This window comes from Protopterus annectens, chromosome 1.part2, assembly GCF_019279795.1.
Source record: "Protopterus annectens isolate FY-2018-M chromosome 1.part2, PAN1.0, whole genome shotgun sequence".
Lineage (NCBI taxonomy): Eukaryota > Metazoa > Chordata > Ceratodontiformes > Protopteridae > Protopterus > Protopterus annectens.
In genome coordinates, this window is record NC_056727.1 from 1,135,413,574 (window position 1) to 1,135,441,080 (window position 27,507).

Here is a 27,507-nt window from a genome sequence, read left to right on the forward strand (position 1 = left end):
TGATGATGCGCTTCATAGCTTTGCATAACAGACCCATCAGGCTAATAGGCCATAGTTCCCAGGGTCTGTAGTTGCTCCCCCTTTATGGAGCAGTATGACTGTTGAGGTGTGCCATTTGTTAGGAACATAGCCTGAAATAATGCTGTGATTGAACAGGGCACACAGATGTGGTGCCAGTTCACTTTGTAGCTCATGTAGGATGCACTCAAGGATATTATCAGGTTCCATGGATGCTGTATTCTTGGCTTTGGACAATGCAGATTTTACCTGTGCCAAGAAATGATGGGTATCAGGCTTTCTTGTGGTATTGTGATAGGGCCCTTGTATACCTCCCAACTGTACTGAATTACTCGGTTTTTACTGAGTTTTGGGGTCCAAATAATGGGGTGCCATGATCCTTGAGTGGCACTCCCTAATTTCCTGGCTGTTTTATTTGAAATTTTTTTCCAGCTTTTTCAGCTGGCATCATCAGTTATTTGAAATGTAGTGTTTTATGGTATGTGTGTGTGTGTGTGTGTGTGTGTGTGTGTGTGTGTGTGTGTGTGTGTGTGTGTGTGTGTGTGTGTGTGTGTGTGTGTGTGTGTGTGTGTGTGTGTATGTAATGCCCCAGGTGAGTATACCTGGTGGTTAGATGTACTCAGGCTCAAACCCTGTACCTTGGGTACGGGGAACAAGAGCTTAACATCCTTACCCACCACCACTTGTGAAAACTTTCCAGATTTATGACTCATATTTTTGTTCTGTTCCTCCTAAAATCTGTGGTTTTCTGGATTTTTGTGGCAAATCAGTGAAGGATTGTACTCACTGTATAATTACAGGCATTTGAATTTCAGACTTCATATTCTTCAGAAAATAAATGGTAACATAAAACCTTTCATTCTAGCAATTTTCTAAGTTTATAAGATCAGTATTTGACATTTGTCCTTAATTTTGAGGCTGTATTCTCCCATTATTGGCTTTGTCCAGTTTTTTTTTTGTGCTAAGAGGTTGAGAGCTATGGTGAGAAGTGAGAAGTGAATTCCCTAAATGATAGCCATTTAAGTTTCAGTCTTCCAATCTTTCAGGAAACTGCTGATTTGGCATAGCAGTATGTTGCTCTGACTGTAGTGAACAGGGTCCTGGGGCCAAGAGTTGGCAGTGAAATGCATGGAAGTAACACAACATTTTATTCTAGCAACTTGCAAAACTATACAAGCAATGTTTAAAATGTGTCCCTTGTTTTTGGGCTTTTGTCCCCCTACCCCAATAAATTTTGTTTTTTTCCAGATTTTTTGTGCAGCAAAGTTGAGAGATACAGTTGAATGTTGAGGGGATTTTACAAGGAGCTGAGAGCTTCAGGGGAAGAGAAGTTTAGTGTTGCTTATGGTGAGTCTGCTTACATTGTTAATAATAGTATAACAGGTTAAATACTTGCTTTTGATGCAGAAGGCTGTGGGTTCTACTCCCACAGTATATAGATGCACTGCGGATACTGTTCTGTGTTGCTGTACTTTTAAAGGGGGTGGGTGTAACAAGTCAAGGGTGTAGCTGCAGATACAACAGAAGTGAGAAAATGTCATTCAGAGGGGCATTTGTGCCTCAGTGGAAAGAGCAACAAATATCATTAACCCAAATTCAGGAACAGAAAATCAGAATTCTGTTCTGTGCTGCATTATAAGAAAAATATTTTTAACCAAATATAATATCAAAAAAGTCCTGGACTCCACGTAGGTTAAAAAGTCTTTATAAAATTCACAAAGCACAGAGGATGAGCGCTTTCGTCTAATGACTATACTTCATCAGATAAAAGCACTGGTACAAATTACAACTTAAATACACCCATTCAAATCAAGTTAATTGCACTCAATCAACTTTTAAAGAAACATACATAAAAATCAAATACTGCCTTAAAAATACATGTAAGGCATATATTACTAATAAAATTTCATCATGTTTATCTTGTTTTTTTCTTGTAAACATTTCTTACACAATAAAATATCTTATAGAATAGCCAGAAAAATTTATATTTAATTTTGTAGTCGATTAATCAATTTTATGTATAAAATAATTAATAAATTATATATATATATATATATATATATATATATATATATATATATATATATATATATATATATATATATATATGTATATATATATATATATATGTATATATATATATATATATATATATATATATATATATATATATATATATATATTATGATGTATAAATATTTTAATCATAACTTCATATACAAATTTTATTTATTGTTATATTTGTTTAATTCAAACATTTTCTGCTTTTTTACATAATACAGGTTTTATACTAATATAATCGTTTAAGCCAGGTGGGGTGTTAGATTTGCACCTAAGTTGCCATAACAATTCCTTGTGTAACAAAACATTCTTTATATCACCCCCTCCCTTAGAAGAATCCCTTTGAACCAGGTCAATAATGCCAAATCTAAACCTTGTGAATGTAAAAGGACAAGTGATACTGTGTTTGTAAAAAGCACTAGCTTCTTTATGAGTCCTAATGTCATATAAGTGTTCATAAATACGGTCCTTAAATGCCCTCTCAGTTTTACCTATGTAGTATGCACTACATGAAGTGCATAAGGCCATATAAACCAGCATTTTAGACTTACAACTACCTTTGATAAACCTCACCACACTTTTCAAGCTGTTGTTTAATGTAACACTTGCCTCATTATATATATATGCACAAACACTACATGCTCCACAAGGATCAGTGGCCCTATACTGAATAAATTCATTATTTCCTTTTTCAAAAGTTCTCTTAAAATTGTTTCCCACCTTATATGTGAAGATAGGTTGTTCTCCCACTAACTTATATATCTCCTTATCAATTTTCATTAAATTCCAGTGATTTTTAATAATATCTAAGAATGAATCTGATAATGTATTGTATTGAATTATACATGCTGCTTTGTATTTATTCCTATCCTGTTTAAGAACTTGAGAAGTTTGAAACGGCTGACCTAGTAAAGCCTTATATTTAATACCCCAGTTTTTTGTAACTTCTTTTAGAATAACACTAACTATTTCTAAGGGGTATTCTCTTTCTATGAAACATTTACCTAAGAAATTCATTTCCCTTTCCAGGTCACAAAAGTCAGAAATCATCCTGGCTATCCTAACCGCTTGACCTTTGATCAAGCTTTTCTTTTGTGCTAAAGGGTGATGGCTACTATAGTGCAAAAAACTATTACACCAAGTAGGTTTCCTGTAAATGTTTGATTTGAAACCTGTAGGGGTCTTTGAAATAGTAACATCCAAATAATTGATGCTAAATTCATGATGTGAATGTGTAAAAGAAAAAAAGTTTGTACATGAATTTATATATTCCATAAAAAGATTGAGTTCTTCCTTAGATCCACCCCATAACACAAAAATGTCATCCAAAAATCTCAAGTAAAGTTTAATGTGTTTATAAAAAACCGAGGGAAAGACAAACTTGTTCTCTCATTCTAGTAATACTATATTAGCGTATGTGGGAGCACAAACGGCTCCCATTGTAATACCACTAATCTGTCGATAAAACTCACCTTGAAAGTGAATGTAGTTAGAGTCCAATATTAACTCAACTAGTTCTAACACCAAAAGAATACTATCCCTAGTTAGAGTAGAGTGTTTGAAAATACAGTCACTAAAATACTCAAATCCTTCTATTCTAGGAATACAAGTAAACAAATCCTTCACATCAATGGTGAGAAAAATGCACTTCGTACTCCATAAGTCTTGGGTCATTTTACTCAAAAATTCCCATGAATCCTTGATTAAATGAGGGGTTTTGTTGATAATTTCTTTAGTGTGTTTGTCTACATACACAGCTAGTGGATGGGTTTTAGAATTCTTTGCAGATACTATTGGTCTAAAAGGGGGTGCTTGTAGTGATTTGTGCACCTTAGGTATTCCAAAAATATTTGGAATACTAGGATGCAGTTGTTTTAAGAAATTGTATGTCTTAGAATCTATTCTATTTTCTAATAAATATTCTCCAAGCAATGAGTCTATCCTACTATAGGTTATGTGTATCTGGTTAATGGAGACAGGGGTATATGTAACACTATCTAGCAAAATGTTAGTAATAACGTTGTTGTAATCTTCTACATTATACATAATAGCCCCCCTCCCTTATCTGGTCTCATAATTCGTAAAGTAGATTGTGTCTGTAATTGGTGTAACAAACTACTTTCTTCCTTGGTAAGATTAGAGTTGGTTCTCTGCCATTCATTTTTGACATATATTGCATATAATTCCTCAGTAACAACTTTTTCAAACAACATCAAAGTAGGATGTAAAGGAGGATTAAATGTACTATGTCTCACCAACATATCTTCCCCCCTGTAATTGTTAATAGTAGTATCTTTATCCAAATTGAATGTAATATTAAGATTTAATTTTCTTAAATATAGTTTCAAATCCACTAACATATTAGCTAAATCACCATACTGCGTTTTCACAAACTTGAATCCCTTAGAAAATAAATTGAAATGTAATTTGGTCAAGTTATGACTAGTATAATTAAAAATTTTGAACCCTTTGTATTCATAAAGTATATCACAATTGTCATCTAATGGAACTATCTCATCTTCTTCCCCACTTTTTTCCATCCATAATTGGTGTCTAAGTGTCCTGAATGTCCTGGATCTGGTGGAAAGGTACTCCTGCTCGCTATCCTTTCTGACCTCCTGGGGAGAAAAAAATGACTCTCTTCCCCTCCAAAAGAGTCCAATTCATCCAGTGGTCTATGTCTAGTACTTTCCTCAACTTCTTGATAAATATTGTCTGAAGGCATATCAGACACCAAACTATTTACTCGAAATTCTCCTTTGTCATAACCTTTGTGGACACAGCCTTGTGTTCTGTTACCTCTTTTAAAAGGACCTACATACACTTTTCCAGTTTCATATTGTTTTTTATCTCTGTAAAATTTCTTTTGTTTTGTAAAATAAATATCTTGTATTTTTTTCTCAGTTTTTATCAAAATGTTATCATATAAACTCTGATATTCAGAAAACAATAAATCATTAATAATATCAGCATTAAGTTTGCTTATTTCTGCAGTCAGAGTCTGTAAAAGTGCTTCATTACATTTCATCATACATTCAATGAGACCCAATCCACAAGTATCAAAAAAAACATGAAACATTTTGATATTCACATCTGTATAATTAATACCAAACGGATATTTAAACAACCTAAGTCCCTGTGGTACAATTTTATGTACCAAACAACTTTTCAAATAGCTATTATCAACTTGCAAACGTTTCAGTTTAAATAACTTTTTTTCAAAGAAAAAAGTCATTTCTTTAAGCGTAAATGTGTTAGCTTGTTCATTACCCTTAAATTCATCACATTTGTTAAACGCATCCAAATCTAAATTAAACTGGTAGGTTTTATCTAATATGTCCTTAAAACAAGTCCCATGAGTTAACTCAGCGTTTTTATGAAAATTTAGTTTATCACAATCACAATTGTGTGTACCAAGACAACCTTCCTGTTGTCTAGGCTCAAATTCAGTACCACTTGTTTGAGAACATCCAAAAACAGCTGTTCTTTCCTTGTTGGTTCGTGGTGGAATTACCGATGAAAATAACCCGTTTTTATGCAGTCCTGCATGGTCGATACCTTCACTAACGCCAGCTGCTTGCTTCTGAACTCTTCCACAATCACTCGCATGCCTCGAGCGTGGAGATGACGAGTTTAATGTTGCTCCTGCAGTTTCCCTATTCGGGACAGCTTTCTTCAAGGTTGTAGCGCCATCTGCTGGTGTTTTGTGATGATTCTGGTTCATAAGCTCTATAAGCAAAGTTAAATCCCCTTTTAGGGAAGCAATATCTTCTCTCATTCGAACAATTTCGTCTGAAGCAGACGAAGGTAAAACAGGACTTGGTAAATGATCATCAACCAACAAAGTAGAGTCGCCAGATGAAATATTCATGGTACCAGTGCCAAAATATACCTCTTGTGAAGTAGGTTGTACCACAGTAGAATCCTAGACTCACCAACAAAATAACTGTAATAAATTGTACCAATTCAACCAAATGTAATATCAAAAAAGTCCTGGACTCCACGTAGGTTAAAAAGTCTTTATAAAATTCACAAAGCACAGAGGATGAGCGCTTTCGTCTAATGACTAGACTTCATCAGATAAAAGCACTGGTACAAATTACAACTTAAATACACCCATTCAAATCAAGTTAATTGCACTCAATCAACTTTTAAAGAAACATATATAAAAATCAAATACTGCCTTAAAATTACATGTAAGGCATATATTACTAATAAAATTTCATCATGTTTATCTTGTTTTTTATTGTAAACATTTCTTACACAATAAAATATCTTATAGAATTGCCAGAAAAATTTATATTTAATTTTGTAGTCGATTAATCAATTTTATGTATAAAATAATTAATAAATTATATATATATATATATTGTGATGTATAAATATTTTAATCATAACTTCATATACTAATTTTATTTGTTGTTATATTTGTTTAATTCAAACATTTTCTGCTTTTTTACATAATACAGGTTTTATACAAATATAATCGTTTAAGCCAGGTGGGGTGTTAGATTTGCACCTAAGTTGCCATAACAATTCCTTGTGTAACAAAACATTCTTTATATCACCCCCTCCCTTAGAAGAATCCCTTTGAACCAGGTCAATAATGCCAAATCTAAACCTTGTGAATGTAAAAGGACAAGTGATACTGTGTTTGTACAAAGCACTAGCTTCTTTATGAGTCCTAATGTCATATAAGTGTTCATAAATACGGTCCTTAAATGCCCTCTCAGTTTTACCTATGTAGTATGCACTACATGAAGTGCATAAGGCCATATAAACCAGCATTTTAGACTTACAACTACTTTTGATAAACCTCACCACACTTTTCAAGCTGTTGTTTAATGTAACACATATTTTTAAACAAGTACAGTACATTTTCCAGCATTCAAGATAAAACACATATTTTTCCACTGCAGACAGTGGAGAATCAAGAGTGGCCAGTTAACAGCACTTGGATTACAATGATAGTTTTGATGCCTCAGGATGAATGTAGGAGAGGGTCTGTCAGTACTTGGACTAAAAATTAGAAGTCTTAAAACATACAGTTCGCCTAGTTTATTTTGTTGTGCATTTACAGCTATTGAGTTGGTCTGATAACACAAATCAAAGTAAGTCAAGCAAAAGAAAATGAAATAGAAAATAAGTTCGAAAAGCTTTGCAAGATGCCCATGGCTTACACTACTGTCATTCGATATATATATATATATATATATATATATATATATATATATATATATATATATATCTACACACACACGCAAGTGTGTGTGTGGGTGTGTGTGTGTGTGTGTGTGTGTGTGTGTGTGTGTGTGTGTGTGTGTGTGTGTGTGTGTGTGTGTGTGTGTGTGTGTGTGTGTGCACGCGTGTGTGTGCGCGTGTGTGTAAGTAGACTTTTATGATGGAAATGTTCTGAATTGGGCAGTTTTGTCATTATTGGTTCATGCATTTTGTTTCATTGCCTACTGGAAAAATGTTCAAACAATAAATTTAAAATGCGCTCTAAGTCTAAAATGTGTGCTGTATTACACAAGGAATATAATTTAATAAAGTCAGGAAGGTGTATCATAGAACACATGTATGTTTTTTGTTTTGTGTGTAAGGGGCCTATGATTTGAAAAGAGCCCAAAGGTAATCTTTATCCATCACTGGCCAGATGCATTTTCTTTGGATGTGGTGTGGTTTTCAATGCTGTTTCAACGAATGAGAGTTTCAAGGGTGAGAGAAGTTTTAATGCTAAGGCCATTGTCATTGTGAGACAGTATTGCTTTGTTAGCAGATGTCTATTAGTGTTTGTGCATTGTGCTATAAAATGCAAAAACGAAGAGAGAAAGAAGTAAAGCAGTATGCACATTAATGTTTATGGTAAATGGGCCAAAATAGCCAAGTTATGGGATATTGGAATGCCTGCAGGTGGACTCTGGTGCCATATTTTGGTTGTCTGCTCTTCAGTTTGCATTTGAAAGCTGTTCTCCATTGGAGTGGGTGGGGTTATGTAAATATGTATGCAAATATTATGTTAATCAGCATACAGATTTGTACCTATTTTTCATGGGCCTTGTCCAGATTTTTGATGCTTCCAGGTTGAGAGGTATGGACCATTGGGGGGAGAGGTAAACTTGGCACTGAATTTGTCAGCCAGTATGTTGGCTATATCTGTTGGCTCAGTATAAGAGGTGCCATCGTACAATAACTCAGAGCAAAGGTGGGTATTGCCTTGGAGGTTGTTGATATAGCTATAGAAGGCTTTGTGGTTGTTTTTGGTGTCAACCGCAATTCTGCCTTCATAGCTGGCATTAGAGGATTTGATAGCGGATCTCAGCTTTGTGAGGTTTTCCAGTCTTGTGACTTTATTTTTGTCTGCAACAGTTTCTTTATTCTGTTGTAGAGTTTATTAATGGCTGGGGACCACCAGATTGGCATCCTTTTTTTGGAGGAGAACGTCTAAGTTCTATTTGGTATGGCAAGGTCCATGCATTTGTGTACTTGCTCATACAGTGCATTGGTGTATTAATTGGCAGTCATGCACTTTAGCGGGGGTTGTAGTTGACATGGAGATTTCCATGGTGATCAGTTTGTGGTTGGATTTAAACAGGGAGGAATTGACTATAGGTGTGGAGCAACAGTCTCCCATGTTGTTGATAACCAGGTCAAGGATGTTGTTTCCTCTAGTGGGGGTCAGAATGAGCTGGTCCAGGGCATTGGAACTGATAAAGTCCAGAATGCGTTGGGCCTGTACATTGGTACTTGAATAGTTTTCCCGGTTGATGGAAGGGTAGTTGAAGTCACCCAGTATGAGAGTATTGGGTTGGACCTTGACAGATTCCAGGGTGCTTAGGAACTTGGAGTGAGAGTCTAGGGCTATGTTTGGTGTTCTCTAACAGATTATGACTTGTATTGCTGTCTTACTCAGTGTTAGTTATACCTGAAGTATCTCAGATGCATTATGCTGGGCTACCAGTCTAGAGGTGTGCGTATTCTTTAAGAATATGGAGACACTACCACCTTTGAAGCTTCCAGCCGTATTCTGGGGCTGAAAGGTATGGAATGAATTGTAGCCTGGGAGCGCAGGGGTGCTTTCAGACTTTTTAAACCAGGTCTCCATTACAGCACAGATGTCGACATTCTCCATTTTGAGGAGAGCTTCAAGCAAGTGCATCTTGATATTTAGATTTCTAGCATTGAGCAGCATGACCCTCAGACTGCATTTGTTTGCAGCTGTTATGGTGGAATTTTGGTCTTTGGAGCACTCCCTAAAAAGGCATTATAGGGCTGGCAAGAGCCTTAGCCAGTATCTGGAATTCCAGGGGTGACAGATGCAGGCCATCTCTGGCAAAGCATCGTGGTCTGTCGATCATGTCATCCCAGGTTGACAGATATTGGATCCCCTTAGAATGACACCAGAAATTTACCCAATTGTTGAAGTCAATCATTTTCTGCTCATACTGTGGTATCATTCTGGGTGATGGTAGAATACTGCTTAGGGCTAGGGTCATACTTGCCTGGGTCACATAATCCGAGAGTTCCATCACATCTCGTTTCATGTAGTCCAGGGAGGCATGTCTCAGGTCATTCACACCCACACGGACAATGAGTCATATTTGTACTTGTTGTGGAGTGACCTGAGTGCATGTGTTATGTGGTGGACCCTGGCACCTGATAGACAACTGTCACCTTCTCCTTGTTTAACCTAGTGAGTGGGACATCAGTGTTCCTCACAATTGAATCTCCTATGATTAGTACATTGGGCAAAGAGTTTTGCCTTAAGGGTTTAGGTTGAGGGGGCACACTGGTGGTGAGATACGTGTTCTGAGGTTGGTGTTGTGTTGTGGTGGTTGAGTGTGTTTTTGTCTCGGGGATCTCTGTTGTTTGGGTAAATTGTTATTGAGATCCTCTACAAAGGTGGATGTATAGTTTGTGTTTCTATGTGTGGGTTATGATGGCTGGTGTTTTGGAGGGCTGTGTGCTCTATGTAGTGAGTTGCAGGTGTTGACCTTCTCCTCTTGAGAAGTTAGTCCAGTCTTGGATGGAGCATGCAGTGCTTCCAGTTTGGTGATATAAGTGCATCTTTCACAGGTATGAGTTTTGGGAGGTAAGAGGAGACAGTTGCCAGACTGTCTCTGAATGCCCAAGTGTACCAGGTTAGCAGCAGAAAGCACAGGAAATGGCTCTACAATCACACCAGGAGGGGTGGTCATAACTAATAAGTACTGGTGCTGTTACTGCGTAGGAACAGCTAGTGCTAATAGCACCTAAGTGTGCTACAATAAATGCTACAAAAGCCTGTTAAAGTGCTAGCCAATTAAGCTAATTGAAGTGCAAGAAATAAAAGAACAAGCATGTTCTAAGGGAAAAATTGAAGAGCAGACTTTCTGGCACTGGTAATAGTTTACCTCAGCTGAGCACCGCTGCACAGTGCTCAAACCTACGCAAACATGGGCTTTTAAACCAGAAAGTTGAACGGGATGGAAAAACTGCCCAAATGGCCAATAAACTTCAATTTCTGGAACAGAAACCATTCCTCTTGTGGTATATAGGCTACCTAGTGCTTACCACTCTTACTGATACGCTAGAAGGCTTCCCTCCAACACAGAAAGGTCTGGGGGGCTCAGAAACCTACAAAATAGTCTTGGATACAGCAAATTTGTATCTGGACTAAACTAGTTACAAGAAAGGCAGGAAACAAGTGTAGGAGTTTTCTTTTTTCAGAAAAGCAGTTAAAATAGTGCCAAAACACTTTAAGTACAGTACAAGCTAGCACACTTGAGTGTGTAGTAATATTAAGGCAAATACAGTTTAAATAAATGCAGATAAATTAAAAACAACAAAAACAAGTGCAGAGAGCAGTAAATTAGAAAAAAATCAAAATGGAGGATGTTAGAGTATTTCTTTCTCCTTCCTGTTGCTCTTGTAGTCTGCAGGAAGCCAAAACTGGATCCGCAGAGCTTAAACAAGTGCAAACCCAAGCAAACACAGGCTTTTAAACCAGAAAGTTGAAAGAGACTGAAAAACTGCTCAAACGGCCAATAAACTACAATTTCTGGGCCAGAAACCACTCCTCTTGTGGTAGATAGGCTACCTAGTGTTTACCAGTCCCACTGATAAGCTAGAAGGCTTCCCTCCAACACAGAAAACTCTAGGGGGGCTCAGAAACTTACAAAACAGTCTTGGATACAGCAAATCTGTATCTGGACTAGACTAGTTACAGGAAAGGTGGGAAACAAGCTTAGGATTTTTTTTTATTTTTGCAGAAAAGCAGTTTAATAGTAGCAAAAGCACTTTAAACTTTAGTAGCACATTGGCTAACACCTGCACTGACAGGATTCCTTCTTAAAAAAAAACAAAACAAAAAACAAGATTGCCTTGCCAGTGCTGAAGAGTAGAAACAGCTCAAGATGGCATGACACAGTGAGGAAGAATATAGTGGATAGCTGGATGGCTGAAAAAGAGGGACACTGCCCAGTGTTCTGGGACTTCAGATTTTGGTTCTCTCTCTGACATCCTATGCTACATGTACCATCCATACAGTAGAACTAAAGGAAAATGTCATGGCCTGTGAAAACAGTGAGTTAAACAAGGCATGTGAGATAGAATGAAACAGCTAGTGTTGACGTATCATGGCAGGTACAGCCTACTGAGCCCTGAAGATGTGATGCATGTAAACATAGGCTGGTGTTTGTTATTATGAACACACCTAAACAGAGTTTTTCACTACTGTGATCTGCTGACATTAAGATTTTTTTTCTGGCATAGTGTCTATGTTTACAAAACCATTAACAACATTCTTAGGAGATAATAAACCTGTTTTACTAATTGATGATGTTCTACTTCAGCTGTCTGCTTCAAGGTGTTTACAGTATTCCTTTTGATCTTTTGCTGAATTTGAATAGAATGTTGTCACTGACTAAGTCAGTTTGGCAATTCATTCGCTGCATATTAGTCAACATGGCTGTGAACTGACTTCACCTTGTAATTGGACTCATGTTGTTCAAAACGCCGGGCAATGTCCCCCACTAATGAGGACTATATATATATATATATATATATATATATATATATACAATTGGCATCAGCTGATGCATTAGTGTTGTCCTTGTATGTACAAACTAACAGAAAAACAGATGTCAACCTTAGTAAAGTCAAACTGGGAACATTTTTACCTGATCTGTCAATACAAACACTGATAGGGAAATAATAATACCCTTAGTGACCTTTTAAATCCACGTACGCTTTATGTGTCAACTCTGTACTCTCTAGCATTTCTTTTCTTCTGGTCAGTTTTAACAGCAGATTGTATACAACATGGTCCTATGTGTTATTGTTCTTGGTGAGTGATTTATACAACTCAAGTCCATTTAGTCTACCTAAGTAGCTAATAAGAACATTCACAGTTTGTATCCAACCGCCATATCATACAACATTATGCATGATCAATAACTGAGACATCTGATAGAATATATTGTAAAATTTAAAAAAACGCAGTATTGGATTTGGAGGCATATTGCATACAAATGAAACTGTGTAAATAAATTAATAACTAAATATTAGTTAATCACACAAAAATAAACAGTGTTACTGAATTATTATCTTTAATTAGGCAAACAAAACCTTTACTACAACATTTTTAACAACAGCATTTTGTTTTATGATCATATATCAGTAACAACTAAGCTTTCTTTCTCTTAGTTGGCAACATATGACTTTGCAATAATGCTATTTTTGTTATCAAGACTACATTTCTCAACAATTATAGACCTTAATGCTCTTTGTTGCTTTATTCAGTGTTGTATATTCTGATTACTGTCAATCTATGCTATAAGCTGATTGATTTTCTATGACAAATTTTTGCAGTAATGGAACTTTTTATCTCTAGGCCCCCCGGGAATGGAGCCTGCCCAGTTTGAAAAGCCTGTTATCAAATGTAACAAATAACTATAAATCTGCTGTATAGTACTAATATACATTTTTAGCAAAAGCTGGGAGATCTTGTCCACCATAAAAGTTTTTAGGGAAGTCATATAAAATGTATGTAGTTACATAATGATGTGTAACCATATTTTGCATCTTCAAACTGGACAGTGTTTTAGGCAAATCAGAAACAAGTGAGCTAGATAAAACCTGTATAATTTCCGACTCACAGGTGGAGGGCTATGTAGATTGGTTGGTGGTCGCCTTCCTTGAGGTTTTGGCCTATTAGCAGTGGGGTGACTCAGCTTCTCACTGGATACCTGCACACAGTCTAGGCCATCCACTTCTAGAAAGAAATCAAGTAGATAGTTTATACCTTGTTTAACCATATTACATTTTTGTAAACATCATTTATACTATGCAGCTACCCATATTTAGAATGCAGCATTTCCCATGCATAGAAAACAGACAATGAACATAACTGATTATAACACAATTCCTTGTAGTGACTCAAACACACAATGTGGTACGTCAACAAAAACAGGCAATGAGCGTGTGCAGAGTTAGCAGACATCATTTATAAACACAGGCAGCATAGGCAGCAGTGCTGCTACTAACAATTTTCGAGTTCCGGGAGTCATTTGGGATCATTTAAGCATGCAGGTAAAGCCTTTATTTTGAAGAAAATAAATTACAATTAGGATAGTCTCTATACATATCTTAAAAAAAGGTGTCATTTAACTTGCAAGGAACCTGTTCAAATAAATGGTTAGCCATCTTCTCCATCTTCCTACATAATATAATTTTGTTGCAACTGTGCTTTTCAATACATAGTTTTAATTATTCATTTTTAGGTATTTAAAATCAGTATGACGTTAGGTAACCTGATTTGCAACAATACAGTTATGTTAGCTAGATCTCCTAATGCAGCTGTTTAAACAGAATATTCGGGAAAGTCCAAATGCAGCTTACACATCTAAATGAATCTGCTTTCTACAGCCTGACAGTGCTGTTACACATTTTATTTCACTGATATAAAACTAGTTATGCTTCATGCTGGAGCTGGATTTTTTTTGGATTAAAATACAGTTTTTAATTTTAAAACTCTGGTTTTATTAGGTTACTGAATGACATGTGAGACTTAATTCTGAAAAGAAATGCTAACCAAAAGGAAGGAGTATCTCCTATGTTATAGGTCACAATCAGAATAATGTATCATTGGGTCTGTGATGATATTGCACATTTATTGCAGTATTTTTATATGTGCATACAGTATTTATTTGAAAGTCATTTATTCTATCACTTCTTTTCAGTAACGGCATGACTGCATTCATTATTTTTGGAAAAATTTCAATTGATTTGAAGAATGTAATATCTGTCATTGCTGATTAAGTGACTTGTTTAATTAATTTTATCAAGTTTAGTGAGTTCATATTTTGGTGTTTGTCATGCAGTATTTATTAACTAAGTGACAATGTTCCCAGCATTTCAGCTCCTTTTGACCAAAGGTCTTATTTGTTCTGAAGAGCTTTCCTGTGAAAAATGCAGCTAAAATAAAATCACATATGGAGGCACTGAAAAGCTTGACTGCAATGGGCACATTGTTTGTTAGAACTACACCTTGATCCCAGATTGATTAATATTTAAGTATCATAACTTCCCCTTCCCACAACAACCAAAGTGTAGTCATTCTGTAGTTCTGGATTAAAATATCGAAAAACTGTCATTAAGTTTGTGGTGGCAGAATATGATGGTAAAATGGAGACAACATTATATAAAGTGTTTCATCTGCTCAGCAGTCTGATGTTAGAGGTGATGGCTGCCAATGTCGTGCTTCTAAGGCTTACTCCTTGTCATAGTTTAAAAACCAGGCAGGAATTGACTGAAGGTTAAGTGAGAATTAAGTTGTCTGGTGCCCTCTCCTGAATTGTCTGTCCTGGCCTGCTAGCTGTCAAGTAGTAGGGGAAGCTGTGGCCTTCTGAAAATATCACTGGATACCGAAAAATTATTTGAGGAGGAAAGCAAGACCAAACAGGTTCAATGCATTACCCTGAAAAGATAACTATTGGTTATTAGGGGGGAGCAAAGCATTATCAGGAAAAGCGATGGAGGCAACTATTGATTATAAGGATCATGCAGCTCTATGTGGCTACCCAAAAGGATGGACACACTGCTTCACTGGAATGCTGTTGTCTTGACAATGAGTTTTTTCCACTATTACACATGCTTTAGCCATAGGTGCTGGAAGCTGTTGAAGGCTGGGGGGGGGGGCGGAGGGTGAGAAGGGCACTTAGCGATCTAAAAAAAGCAACACACACACACACACACACACACACAAACACATTTACCTTCTCTCTGTGATGGAACTGCTAGATTAAATTCTGCACGCGAGTGTGGAATGTATTTACATCTGCATTGTCGTGCGTGCATGTAATGCACACAAGGTCCTCCTTAAAGGAGAAGATACTTGCAAAGGGTTTCCAACTTTTCATGTAAAAAATTCTGGACATGTATGTGAAAGAAAAATGCATGTAATTTTGGTACCCCACCGCACACAGCCATTCCTGTGTCCCATTACTTGGCTATTTCTCCAGTTCTCCCCAGTAGCCATAAACACCGTTCAAAGCTCTCAGTTTGCACTGTGCATAATGTTTTCTGCTTTACTTCTACAATGATTACAGATATTTGTATTTAATTTAAAAAGTTGTATTTGAAATTTTATAGCACAAACACTGATAGATATTTGCTAAATAAAGCAATACAGTCTCTCAATGAAAACAGACCTAGCATTAAAACTTCTCTGCATTTGAAACTCACATTCACTGAAACAGGATTGAAACCCACATTTAAAGAAAATGGATCTGACCAGAGGTAGATTAAGTTTACCTTTGGGCTGTTTTCAAATCATAGGCCCATGCAAAAGTTCTTTGAGTCGCCTTTCTAATTGTACTAAATAATACATAATAATTAAATTGCTTCCCCTTGTATAACACAGCACCACTTGTTAGAGTATGTTTTAATTTTATTGTTTTGAACATTTTTCCACTAAGCAATGAAAAAAACATATGAACTAATAATGATAACACTGCCCAATTCAGAACATTTCAACTATAAAAGGCCACTCAAACCTGTGATATAGTACTAATACAAAAATCAAGAGACAGAGCGCACTCACTACTCTCTAGTATAATTACCCTGTATTCTAAGTATTTGAATATGTGATGTTATTCTAGTTTCTTAGCATATCTAGATTTTATGACACTTTACATCAATTTTATTTAAAACGTTTATGGAAAAAAGCTCCACTCAAAAAAGAGACACACGCCCACTCTGCAGGTCACAGTTAGTTATCCATAAAAAGCCACATGAAGTTAAAAGTAAATGGAAGGGCAAAATCATAACACAAACATAACACAGGCCAACTGCAACAGCAACCATGTAGTTAAGGCTGGACATGGGCAAGATCAGAAAGAGCCAGACAGAGAAGTCCATGATAAGTTTAACTAGCAGTCACAAACCTTCTGAATAAAACACAGCTGTGCCACACAGTTAACACTGAAACAGCAGCATTTCATCTGCATCAGTCCTAATGACAAGGTTGTCACAACGGCAAGGTGGCAGACCCAACTATACCCACATTTCTTAGGAGCAAGACACAACAGTACATTCTGTTTATCTTACACATATAAAAATGTTCGCATTTAAAAGCTTACTACACTTCAAACTAATGGTAGTAGTAATTAACATGAAGAAACTACCATTCAAAAGGGGTGGCAATCTTGCTCTATCTCATTTGAAAGTGTGCATAAAGATGACAAATACTTTTCACAATCTTCCGACTCAAACCAAAACTTTACTTCAATATATAAGAAATGCCAAGCCTCGTTATCAATTATCAAAGGTCTTTGGAAGCAATCATTAGTTTTCCATTACAAACAGATAACATTAAATGTCTGTAAGAATGTCAAGCCTGTCTTCATTAATGGGGCAAGCAAGGAACTCAAACCCTGGAAAACTGTTGTACATGTCAAAGTACAGCTAGACTCCCAGTTGCACAAAGATGACTACCTCAGGAAGTAAGACACCTTATCATGATCCTACATTATTACCCAAAATACAAGTTGTACCTCCCACAGCAATTAACGACAAAAGGACTCCCCAGGCAGCACATTATATACGTCTATAACTATATATGTGTACATATATCTGTGGGTGTGTATGCATGTATACATAAACTGAGCCAGCGACGATAATGCTGACCACCTCTCATACACATCTGATCCTTTAAAATTACATACACAACTGTCTTTTGATTTTGTCATTTACAATCCTGGTACTGTTATACACCAAAAGTAGGAGTCACTGTAAACTCTGAAATAAAACACACCCACACAGCACTTTGAAATCATTTCCTTTTGTTAGATTTCCTGACTCAGCTGACATTCTACAGGCCGCAACCCAACCCCAAGAGAATCACTAACAGCAGCACCAAGCCAAAATACAATTAATGGAATGGACAAAATACTTCTTCCTTCCTGGCTCCTGGGCACCCCAAATATTTGCGAATATACTGCCTTCACCATCAGTCCTGTCCCCAAGACAATGACATCATACTCCTCATTCATTCTGATGTTTTATGTTGCTAATGGTTTGCCTGGGTGCAGAAAAATGGAGTACTGGAAAGGTACAAATGAAATGAGGAAAGATGCTGCGCTGAACAAAACATACCTCTTACTCATCCCATCCACTGCATAGTCCAAAGTAAACGTCTTCAAATTCAAATTATGCATGCTGAAGACAAAGACGCAAGTTCACATTACAAGCACCGGTTGAGTCTGTGTGATCAGACAAAGGGGCATTCTTAAAGAAGAATGCCTTTAAAAAAAATTAATTTTTTTTAAGTTAAAAGAAAATGTGTGCAGCATGAAAGATTACATTTTTTTCTGAACAAGACAAGACAGTGTCTTAATTCTGGACAGTCCAGAAGAATAATTGTCAACCTGCAGCAACTGTAAAAGTGGAAGGGTGCTCATCCCCCCTCGCTCTATGGTTCCGGCGCCCATTGCTTTAGAAGTTCCAGTGGGTATAGAAATGTTGACGAGAAAGTACAGTTGTGTACACTTACCATAAATGTAGATGTTCAAGTGTATTCACTGTTGCAGTCATTACATTTGGGTAATCTGCTGGTAGGTTTCCCTCAGTCAGCCTGATTAACAAAGTCTTGGGTCCTGCGTCGGTTGCTGTCACTTCTTCTATGACGTCAGGTCATCAGGGGTATAAAACATGCAGCCGATGCCATTACATCAGTTTTTCTTGCCCCAGATGTCAGGTGCCCCCCAAATGGGGAGTAAAATATATATATATATATATACATACATATATATATATATATATATATATATATATATATATATGTATATATATGTATATATATATATATATATATATATATATATATATATATATATATATATGTATATATATATATATATATATATATATATATGTATATATATATATATATATGTATGCATATAATTTAAAACACAAAAAATATACCTCCAAACAAAAGCAAATACACCAAAAAGGCTTTTAAGCACAGTAAAAGAAAGGAGAGGTATAGTAAGAGAAAAACAGGGGGCTGGAGGGTGGGTAACCCGGACTGCAACAGAGAATACACTCAAACATCTACATTTATGGTAAGTGTACACAACTGTACTATGTTCTTTGTGTTTCACTGTTGCAGTCATTACATTTGGGTAGATTCCCAAAGCTATGGCTGGGAGGATGGATTTATACAGCATTAGGAGCAGCTATAAAGCCCTGCAGGACAGCAGTGGCAAAGCCAGCTCTGGATTTAGAGAAGAGAGGTAAATGATAATGTTTGGTGAACGTATGAACTGAGCTCCAGGTAGCAGCTTCTAGAATGTCTCTAGTAGGAACCCCTCTGAGAAAGGCTGCAGAGGTAGATGCAGCCCTGGTGGAATGAGATCCGATCCCCTTGGGGATAGGTTTACCATGGTGCATATAGCAGAAACAAATACAATGGATTATCCATTTGGAAATAGTCTGCTTTGAAATAGCCTTTCCCTCTGCCCCTGCAGCAAATGCCATTAATAGTTGTTCAGATTTTCTTAGAAATTTTGTCTGTTTAAGTAGAATCTAAGTTGTCTGTGTGCATCCAGTGAATGCAGAATCCGCTCACCCTTGTTCTGTGGATTGGGAAAGAAAGTTGGCAGATGAATGGTCTGATTAAGAGCCACACTGGATACCACCTTAGGCATGAAAGATGGATTGGTCCTGAGAGACACCCTGTCCGGATGAAAAATAATGAAAGGCTCCGCTGCCATAAGAGCCTGTAATTCTGAAATCCTTTTAGCTGAAGTGACTGCTAAAAGGAAAGCTGTTTTCCAGGAGAGAAATTTTAGGTCTGCAGTAGCAGCTGGCTCAAAAGGAGGGAGAGTGAGTTTTTCCATAACAAAACTGAGGTCCCATGCAGGGGTTGGCGCTCTCCTGGGAGGTCTTAAATTTTTGGCCCCTCTGAGATTCTGCTTTAGCAGAGGATGAGAGAAGAGGGGAGGTTCTGTGTTGTAATGAGCTGAAATGGCAGAGGCATAGATTTTTATGGAAGAAAAGGATAGGCCCTTGTGAAGCATCTCAGTTAAGTATTGCAGAATCAGAGGAATATTGGGCATTGCTGTGCTTATTCCTTGTGCCTGGTTCCAGGCACAGAATCTTTTCCATTTGTCAGCATAAGATTTTCTAGTACTAGGCCTTCTAGCCTCCAAAATTACATCCATCACAGGTTTGCTGAGGGATGCCAAGAGTGAAATTAGTTGATTAGCCACACTGCAAGATTCAAAGATTGGAGCTGAGTGTGCAGAATTTGGTAGTTTTGCTGAGGCAGTAAGTAAGGTGTCTGAGGCAGGTGCCATGGAGGAAGGTGTGACACATTGCGCACGAGTGGGTGCCAGTGTTGGCGAGGCCAGTCTGGAGCAATCAGAATCATTTTTGGTTTGTCCTGTCTAACTTTTAGCAGAACTTTGGAGAGCAGAGGGGAAAAGCATAGACTATTAGGTGTTTCCAGCTGAAGGACAGAGTATCCACTTTCCAAGCTTTTTTGTGATGAATTCTTGTGCAGAATTTGTCCAACTGATAGTTCTGGGGTGAGGCAAAAAGATCTATGTCTGGACACCCCCATTTGCGTGTCAACATGTTGAAAACTTGTTGTTCCAGTTTCCATTCATGTGGGTCCATAAGATTTCTGCTTAGTTTATCTGCCAGAGTATTTAGCTTTCCTGGCAGGAATTGAGCTTGTAGTTGTATTTGGTAGGTCAAGGCCATGTTCCACAAGGCCATGGCTATTCTGCAAAGGGTGTAGGAATGTGTACTCCACTGCTTGTTTATGTACCACATAACTGTGGTGTTGTCTGTCTTTATCATTAGTTGTCCTGGATGAAGGTAGTCCTTGAAGGCTGTCAGTGCATTCTGTACAGCTAGCATCTCTTTCTGATTGATATGTAGGTACATTTGGTTTGGGCTCCATTTGCCCTGAATGCACTTTCCTGCCAGATGACCCCCCCCAAGCATAGTCTGATGTGTCTGTAGTTAGGGTTTGGGTGGGAGAGGGTGGAGTGAATGGCAGTCCCTTGTTTTGGTGGCAGGCCCCTGCCCACCATAGGAACTCTAGTTGCAGGCAAGGTATAATAGGAATCATTGTTTCCAGGCTGTGACAATGTTGACTCCATAAACTTTTTAAGTACCACTGAAGTTTCCTCATATGCAGTCTTGCATATGGAATTAGAAGAATGCTGGTGGCCATGAACCCCAAGGCTTGCAGAGTTTGTCTTGCAGATAGCAGGGTTTTTGTGGCCACCTGTTTGAAGTAAGTCACCAAATGAATTTGCTTATAAGGTAAGTCATCTGGGCAGTTGTATTCAAGCTTGCACTCAGGAATGTAATTTTTTGAGAGGGTACCATTTGTGATTTCTTTACGTTTATGGTGTACCCTAGACAAGTTAGAACCCTTTTTACAAATGCCAGATGCTTTAGAAGAATGTCCTTGTTTTCTGCCTGAATTAGACAACCATCCAGGTATGGATATATGTGAATATTTATTTGATTGCAAAACACAATTACTGGAGCCAGGCACTTTGTGAAGACCCAGGGCACAGTAGATAAGCCAAAGGGCAGTGCAGAGAACTGGTAATGCAAGTAGCCTGCTTTGAAGCGGAGGTATCGTCTGCAAGATTCTCTGATTGGGATATGCAGGTAAGCCTATTTTAAGTCTAGAGTTACCAACCAGGCATCCTTGCCTAGCATAGGTAGTAACTGTTGAAGAGTCAGCATCTTGAATTTTGGAATGTCCAGAAATGTGTTTAGAGTGGATAAGTCCAGAATTGGACACCATGATTTGTCTTTTCTGGGTACCAGGAAAAGTCTTGAATAGAAACCTTGTCCCTTTTCTTCTTCTGGTACTGGTTGAATAGCCCCCATGTTCATGAGGGACAGAACTTGTTTCTGGGCCTCTGCCCACTGATTTGGGGACAGATCTGGCCATCCGTTTGGGATTGGCAACGTGTGAAAATAAAATCTGTTTCCCTGGGATACTATATTTAAAACCCATTTGTCCTGGATAATAAGTTGCCAGTTTCGTGCATGAAGTGCCAGTTTCCCCCCCAAAGGGGTGGCTAAAAAGTAAGTGCTTGGTGAGTGTAGAGGGAAGTCATTGAGACTGTTTACCATAGGAAGGTGCCCTGGTGTTTCCAGATTTGGAGGTGGAGGCACCCCATTGTTTTGCTCTAAAAGTTCCTTGTGACTGAAACCTGGAGCCTTTGGAATGTCTGGATTTTACTTGAGCAGCTCTCGAAGGGACTGGAAAGGACGGGTTCTTAGTAGGCCAGTGCCTACTAAATCTTGGAGGTTGCACTTGTAAGAAATCTTTCACAGTTTGCATAGATTTAGCTTTATCTTCCATCTTTTTTAACACTTCTTCAGCCTTATTACCAAAGAGATGGTCCTGTTGTAAAGGAACATCCAACAATTTTGCTTTAACATGGTCAGGCAGAGTTTGCTCTTTGAGCTAAGCATGCCTTCTTAACACAGATCCAGTTACAGCAGCCCTGCAAGAGGCCTCCAAGGAATCAAAACCACATTGCAAAGTATGTTTTCCAACTTGTTCAGCTGAATGTAATAAATCCTGCAAATCTTTATTTTCCACACAGTCAGAGATTAACATAATTTTCTGTTTAAGTAGTCCCATGATATGCTGTTGATATTTAAGCATATGAAATTGACAGTTTAAAGCCCTGATTGCCAAGGTTGCAGACGTGTAAACCTTCTTACCCCATCTATCCAGCGCCCTGGAATCTCTATCAGAAGGGGTAGGATTTGTAGCAGTAGAGGCCTTAATGCCCTTGGGACCCTGAGAAATGGTTTCAGGATCAGCAGTAGGATTTTTGAAAAGGAATTTGTGGGAGTCAGGAACCCTACAGTATCTGTCTGGCTTACAAGGAGTCGGAGGCAGAGAATCAGGAGCCACACTAGATTCTGAAAAAACATCATCAACAATGTCTAGAACAGGAGGTATAGCCAAAGGCCTATGCTGAGGAAGAAGAAGAAAATCCCTAAGTCTATTTTTAGATTCAGAGAAATCCTGACTTTCCCAGTGGAAATGTTCCGTTAAGGTATGTAAAGTTTCTCCAAAAGAGAAATCCTCAGGGAGAGAAGCAGAAGGAATGGAATCTTCTGTATCAGAGTCCTCATAAGTAGGTATAGACAAATCCTGTTCAGTAGAAGAATCAGATGAAATAGAATCCTGATCAGAAGATTCATAATCAATGTCTTGCCTAGGCCTCTTAGCAGGAGGGGGTTGGCTACCCCTGATCAAGGTAATTAAATCTTCAGCCATTTTGATAATTTGTTTTTTAGGCATAGAGGCCTGCACACATGGCCCAAGCATCAGTTTTTTAGATGCAGATGTAGATTTTGGCCTTAGTTTTGAAGATGGCATCTGTTTAATATACAAATCCTTAGGCCTGAAAACACCCTCAGAAGCTGTTGCCTGCGCAGTGGCTCCAGACCCATCTAAGGTAGAGACATCCGCGGGTTCAATACTTTAGCATCTCGCAGCATACCGGACTCTGAATGGGTCTCAGCAGAGGCCTGCAAATCAAAAGTAGCAGGCATCAAGGGCTGCAAAAGTGCCTCACTGAGTACCGGCGAACTAGCGACTGGCTTAGGAGAAGTGTCGTCGTCAGTTTTGGACCTCGACGGTCTGTCTCTGTATTTTTCTTTGCGTTTTTTATGTATTCCAGTAGTTGGATTGCTAACCGATGTCATTTCTGGACAGTTAAATCATGAGCCAAAATATTTAGAAGCAAAAATGTACCGACGTTTAATAGTGCGTTGATTAAATCTAGCACAAAACTGACAACAAGGTATGTTATGATCAGGGCCTAGGCAAAGAATACAGTATAAATGAAAGTCCTTATGAGGTATTTGCTTCCCACAAGTAATACAATTATTAACTTTTACTGACATCGGTAAGGAGCAAGAAAAAGTTTCCCCAACGGGGTACTTAGCTTTTAGTTGAAGATTTTGATTCTGAAACTCGAAAATGAAAATTTCAGGGGTCAGACAACTGGCACTTGCAAACTGCTTCTGCTTTGGGCACCACGCGGCAAGAAAGACGGATGTAATGGCATCGGCTGCATGTTTTATACCCCTGACGACCTGACTTCATGGAAGAAGGGACAGCAACCGACGCAGGACCCAAGACTTTGTTAATCAGGCTGACTGAGGGCAACCTGCCAGCAGATTACCCAAATGTAATGACTGCAACAGTGAAACATGAAGAACATCTGTGAAGTTTTGAAGGCTAAGTCCAATTAGAGAGGATGGCCCCAAGGTGCCCTGGCTGCAGCAGTGCAGTGGGCTGTTTATAAGAGATGTTCAGCCCTTTGAGGCTTGATGAAGGTATAGCTTACTGTGAAATGTTATACTGGTGCATCTCATTGTTTGCCTCAGTTTCTTGTTGTGACTTCCACTTTTTTTACAGCTACCACACCCTCTGCTCTCTGACTTATCTTTTTTGTCCATATTCCATACTCGTTTTGTAAAGGACCTCTAAAATAGGTTTAGGGCAGGTAAAAGATACAGAGGGCCTTTACAGTGACACCATGTGGCACAGCAGTAGTGCTTTTGACTCAAGTGCGGAAAGCTGTATGTTCAAGTCACATCAAGGTCAACTTATTGCCACTCTGGTATGTCAAAATTCTGACACATACATTAAGTTAGGTTTGATGTGCCATATATGTGGCCCCTTTCAGTGGGACCTCTAAATGTACAGTATGATATGAAAGTGGTGTGCCTCCTAAAAAATCATAAATGTGTTGGTGGAGTAGGAATCCCTCAGACCACTGGCCAATATTTTCAATTCTGGGGCCCCTCTTTTTTGACATCTACTTCTCTGAAGTTAAGTCCAACATGTAGGGCCTCTGGATGACCAGATTTGCAGATGATTGTGACATTAATGTTCTCCAAGAAGGGCTGAAATAGTTAAATAACTGGTGCCATGGACTAAAACTAAGTGCCAGAAATAAATAATAGTATCCTTCAGGAAGTCAGCCACTACTTGTAACTACCATATTGACAACATGCCTCTAAGAGTCGACCCAGTACTTAGGGACTTGGGGACACACATAGATGGTAATCTAGCCTTTGGCCATCATGTGTATACAGCACTGACAAAATCATTCTATGTTGTGCATCTTATAAACAAAAGTATGACATCTAGGTACAAGGAGGTTATTCTTTTATTGTACTCAGCATTCATCAGACCTATCATTGAGTACAGTGCCACCTTTGGTATGTACCTAACAAAGCATATTCAACAACTGGAATGTCCACAGAGTTTCCTTCCCGAAAAGAATACAGGGCATAAATAACATATCCTGTGCAGACTGCATCAAAGCCCAATCCTTGTATTCTACAAGTTGCTGAGGGCAGATCTATCCCTAGCATATAAAGAATAGTTGGACCCCATTCTGATGGACCTCCTGCATATCCGCAAAGCAAAAGCCAGAAATACCCATTTGTAAAGAATTAAACCCTGCCTATGATATAAATAGGACCTGCTGGAGAGATAGGTATCTGTCCAAGAGACTACCCCTTCCCTGGAACAGTCTCTCCATCCATGTGAAACACAGTCCCTCTATAACCAAATTCAAGTGTAACTTGGACAATTGGATGGTTAACAAGAAATTCATCCCTGGTTTGGCATCTACATTTTTAGTGCACACAGGTGGCCTGTAAATGGTTCATCTCTCAGGCCTTTGCTTGTAAATATTTCATCTCTTAAACACCTACTTACAATTACCAAGGATACGAGAAGTTTTAGAGATTTGGGATGCATGGATAGGAATAAAAAGGCCCCAGCGGTCATTAGCCTAGTACACACCTATGAACCTGTTTACTCGGGGACAGGAATGGATGTAATTGAGAATTTAGAAATCAATCAGTCTCTAAATTTCTGATCTACTCGTGTTTTCATTAAACTATATAATTTTTATGAAATCATAGGTATATTGTTATACAGTAGGTAAGGCATTAAAGCAATATGTGCTCCTATACCATTAAATGATTTCAAATTAATTGTGTTCCAGCTTTCAAGTCACATTTATTAAATATTACTGTTCCTCAAAGCATTTTTTATTGCAATGTATGTAGCATGGGATCCCTATTTGTATTACACTGCTATACTCTGTCTCAATGTTTCACCTCCAAATCACTTAGCCACATGTGCAATGTATCCTTATCATAAAACTTTGTCCCTGCTCTGGTCTAACATACCTCTATAATCCTGCTTCCTAAGACTTCCAACCCAAAAGACTGTAATTAATATAGGCACAGTCAATTTGTGTCAATAACAAAAATAAGTTTCAAAAACTAGTTTACAAGTAATTTGAACACATAAATAAATATGACCTTCTATGTGAGGGAAATATGACTTTTTATGTAAATCTAGTACTATAATTGCCCTATGCATTGTAACTGATACTATATTCAATAATAGGAAGGATGGCCTTCTTAATGGAGGACTTCGTATTGACTTGACTATAGCATGCGAAATTATAAATCACACACACTGCCACTTAAAAAACTTGGTAAACTTAACTTTAGAGCCAATACTTTGGAATGATTTAAAAGTTACCTTGGGAACAGAACCTTCCATGTATAGTCAAGTAACTCAGTTTCTGAGCCTGGCACTCTCGATAATGGAATACCACAAGGCTGTGTCCCCAGTCCACTACACATTTTGCTTTTTATAAATAACCTTACAAATTATCTTACCAACCTCAAAACAGTCACATATGCATATTATAAAATCTAGCAAAACTATCTCTGATCTACAGCGAAAATTGCAAAGTAGTAATGTACTGCCACATTTCTGAAATTTAATCTTTATGACATATGTAGCTGGACCCACAAGAATTAGCTCCTAGTCAACCTTATTAAGCCCATCATCATGGTCTTTGTCTCTTGTTGTCCTCCCACTCATAAGATTAGACAATAATGGCATTGTCATAACTCATGTATCAGAACAGAGATAAGTGGAATTAAATCTGGACCCTACTTAATCTTTTGCTGAGCATACAGACAGGGTGATCAGTAAAACTCTTACTCAACCTCAGCTGTGCTACAGGACCATCTATCTTCTCCCATAACTAGTTGTTCCATAATGGGGAAAGTACTCATTCCCAAAATGGAATTTGGTCTTCATCTTATCACTTTCCATTCCATTTTCAACAGTCAAAAAATACAGACTACTGAGAATAGAATATGCTGGCAGACTCTTGCACTCATTACTGTGAATGTCTAGCAAGCATCAGTTAACTACCTATAAACCACACAGCTACAAAACAGGGCCAATACCCACCCTTGGAAACTACACTCCAGTTTAGACAACTCCACTTACTCAGAGATAATGTGGAAAACACATTTTCTCTAGTCAGACCATGATTTAAAACTACAAAGGGAAGATGACATTTTCCAAACATAGCTCATCCATTTTGAATCACATCCTGAAAGAGCTGGGAGAACAACTGACACTGAAAATATTTGAGACCAAACTAAATGAGCACCTTACAAGTATGATTGCTCGTATTTGCTTTCAGGACAATGTGCAGTAAGATTCCGGTGCTTGCTACCTTCAGTGATAATAAACATAGTATTGTCTTACTTAGAGGACTAAATTGATTGTTAATATGCATAAAATTGTTTCTGTATTAGACTGCATATAATGCCTTTCTTGCAATTGTACATAATGACTGTTTCTTTATCTTTGTAAATGTCCCCTATCAATCTGTTGCTTTAGTTGTGGCTGAAAGGGTCAGAAGACTAATTCACTCATCTTCTTATCAAATTGTAATAAATTAATAAAATAAATAAATTTGCATCATATGATAATGTTTATGACAATGCACCCCCATGACTGTCTATTTTTAAGTAACAGTAATG

At 37.8% G+C, this 27,507-nt stretch overlaps 1 protein-coding gene across 2 annotated transcripts in view; it reads right to left on the minus strand.

Annotated features, from left to right (window-relative positions):
* The window catches only part of LOC122792261 (CD2-associated protein-like), a 1,538,751-nt gene that overhangs the window by 97,424 nt on the left and 1,413,820 nt on the right, over positions 1 to 27,507 (minus strand). For both annotated transcript variants that reach the window (XM_044060012.1, XM_044060011.1), the window contains exon 13: positions 13,218 to 13,333. In XM_044060012.1, coding sequence (XP_043915947.1) covers positions 13,218 to 13,333 — 116 coding nt within the window. The remainder of the gene's footprint in view (positions 1 to 13,217; positions 13,334 to 27,507) is intronic.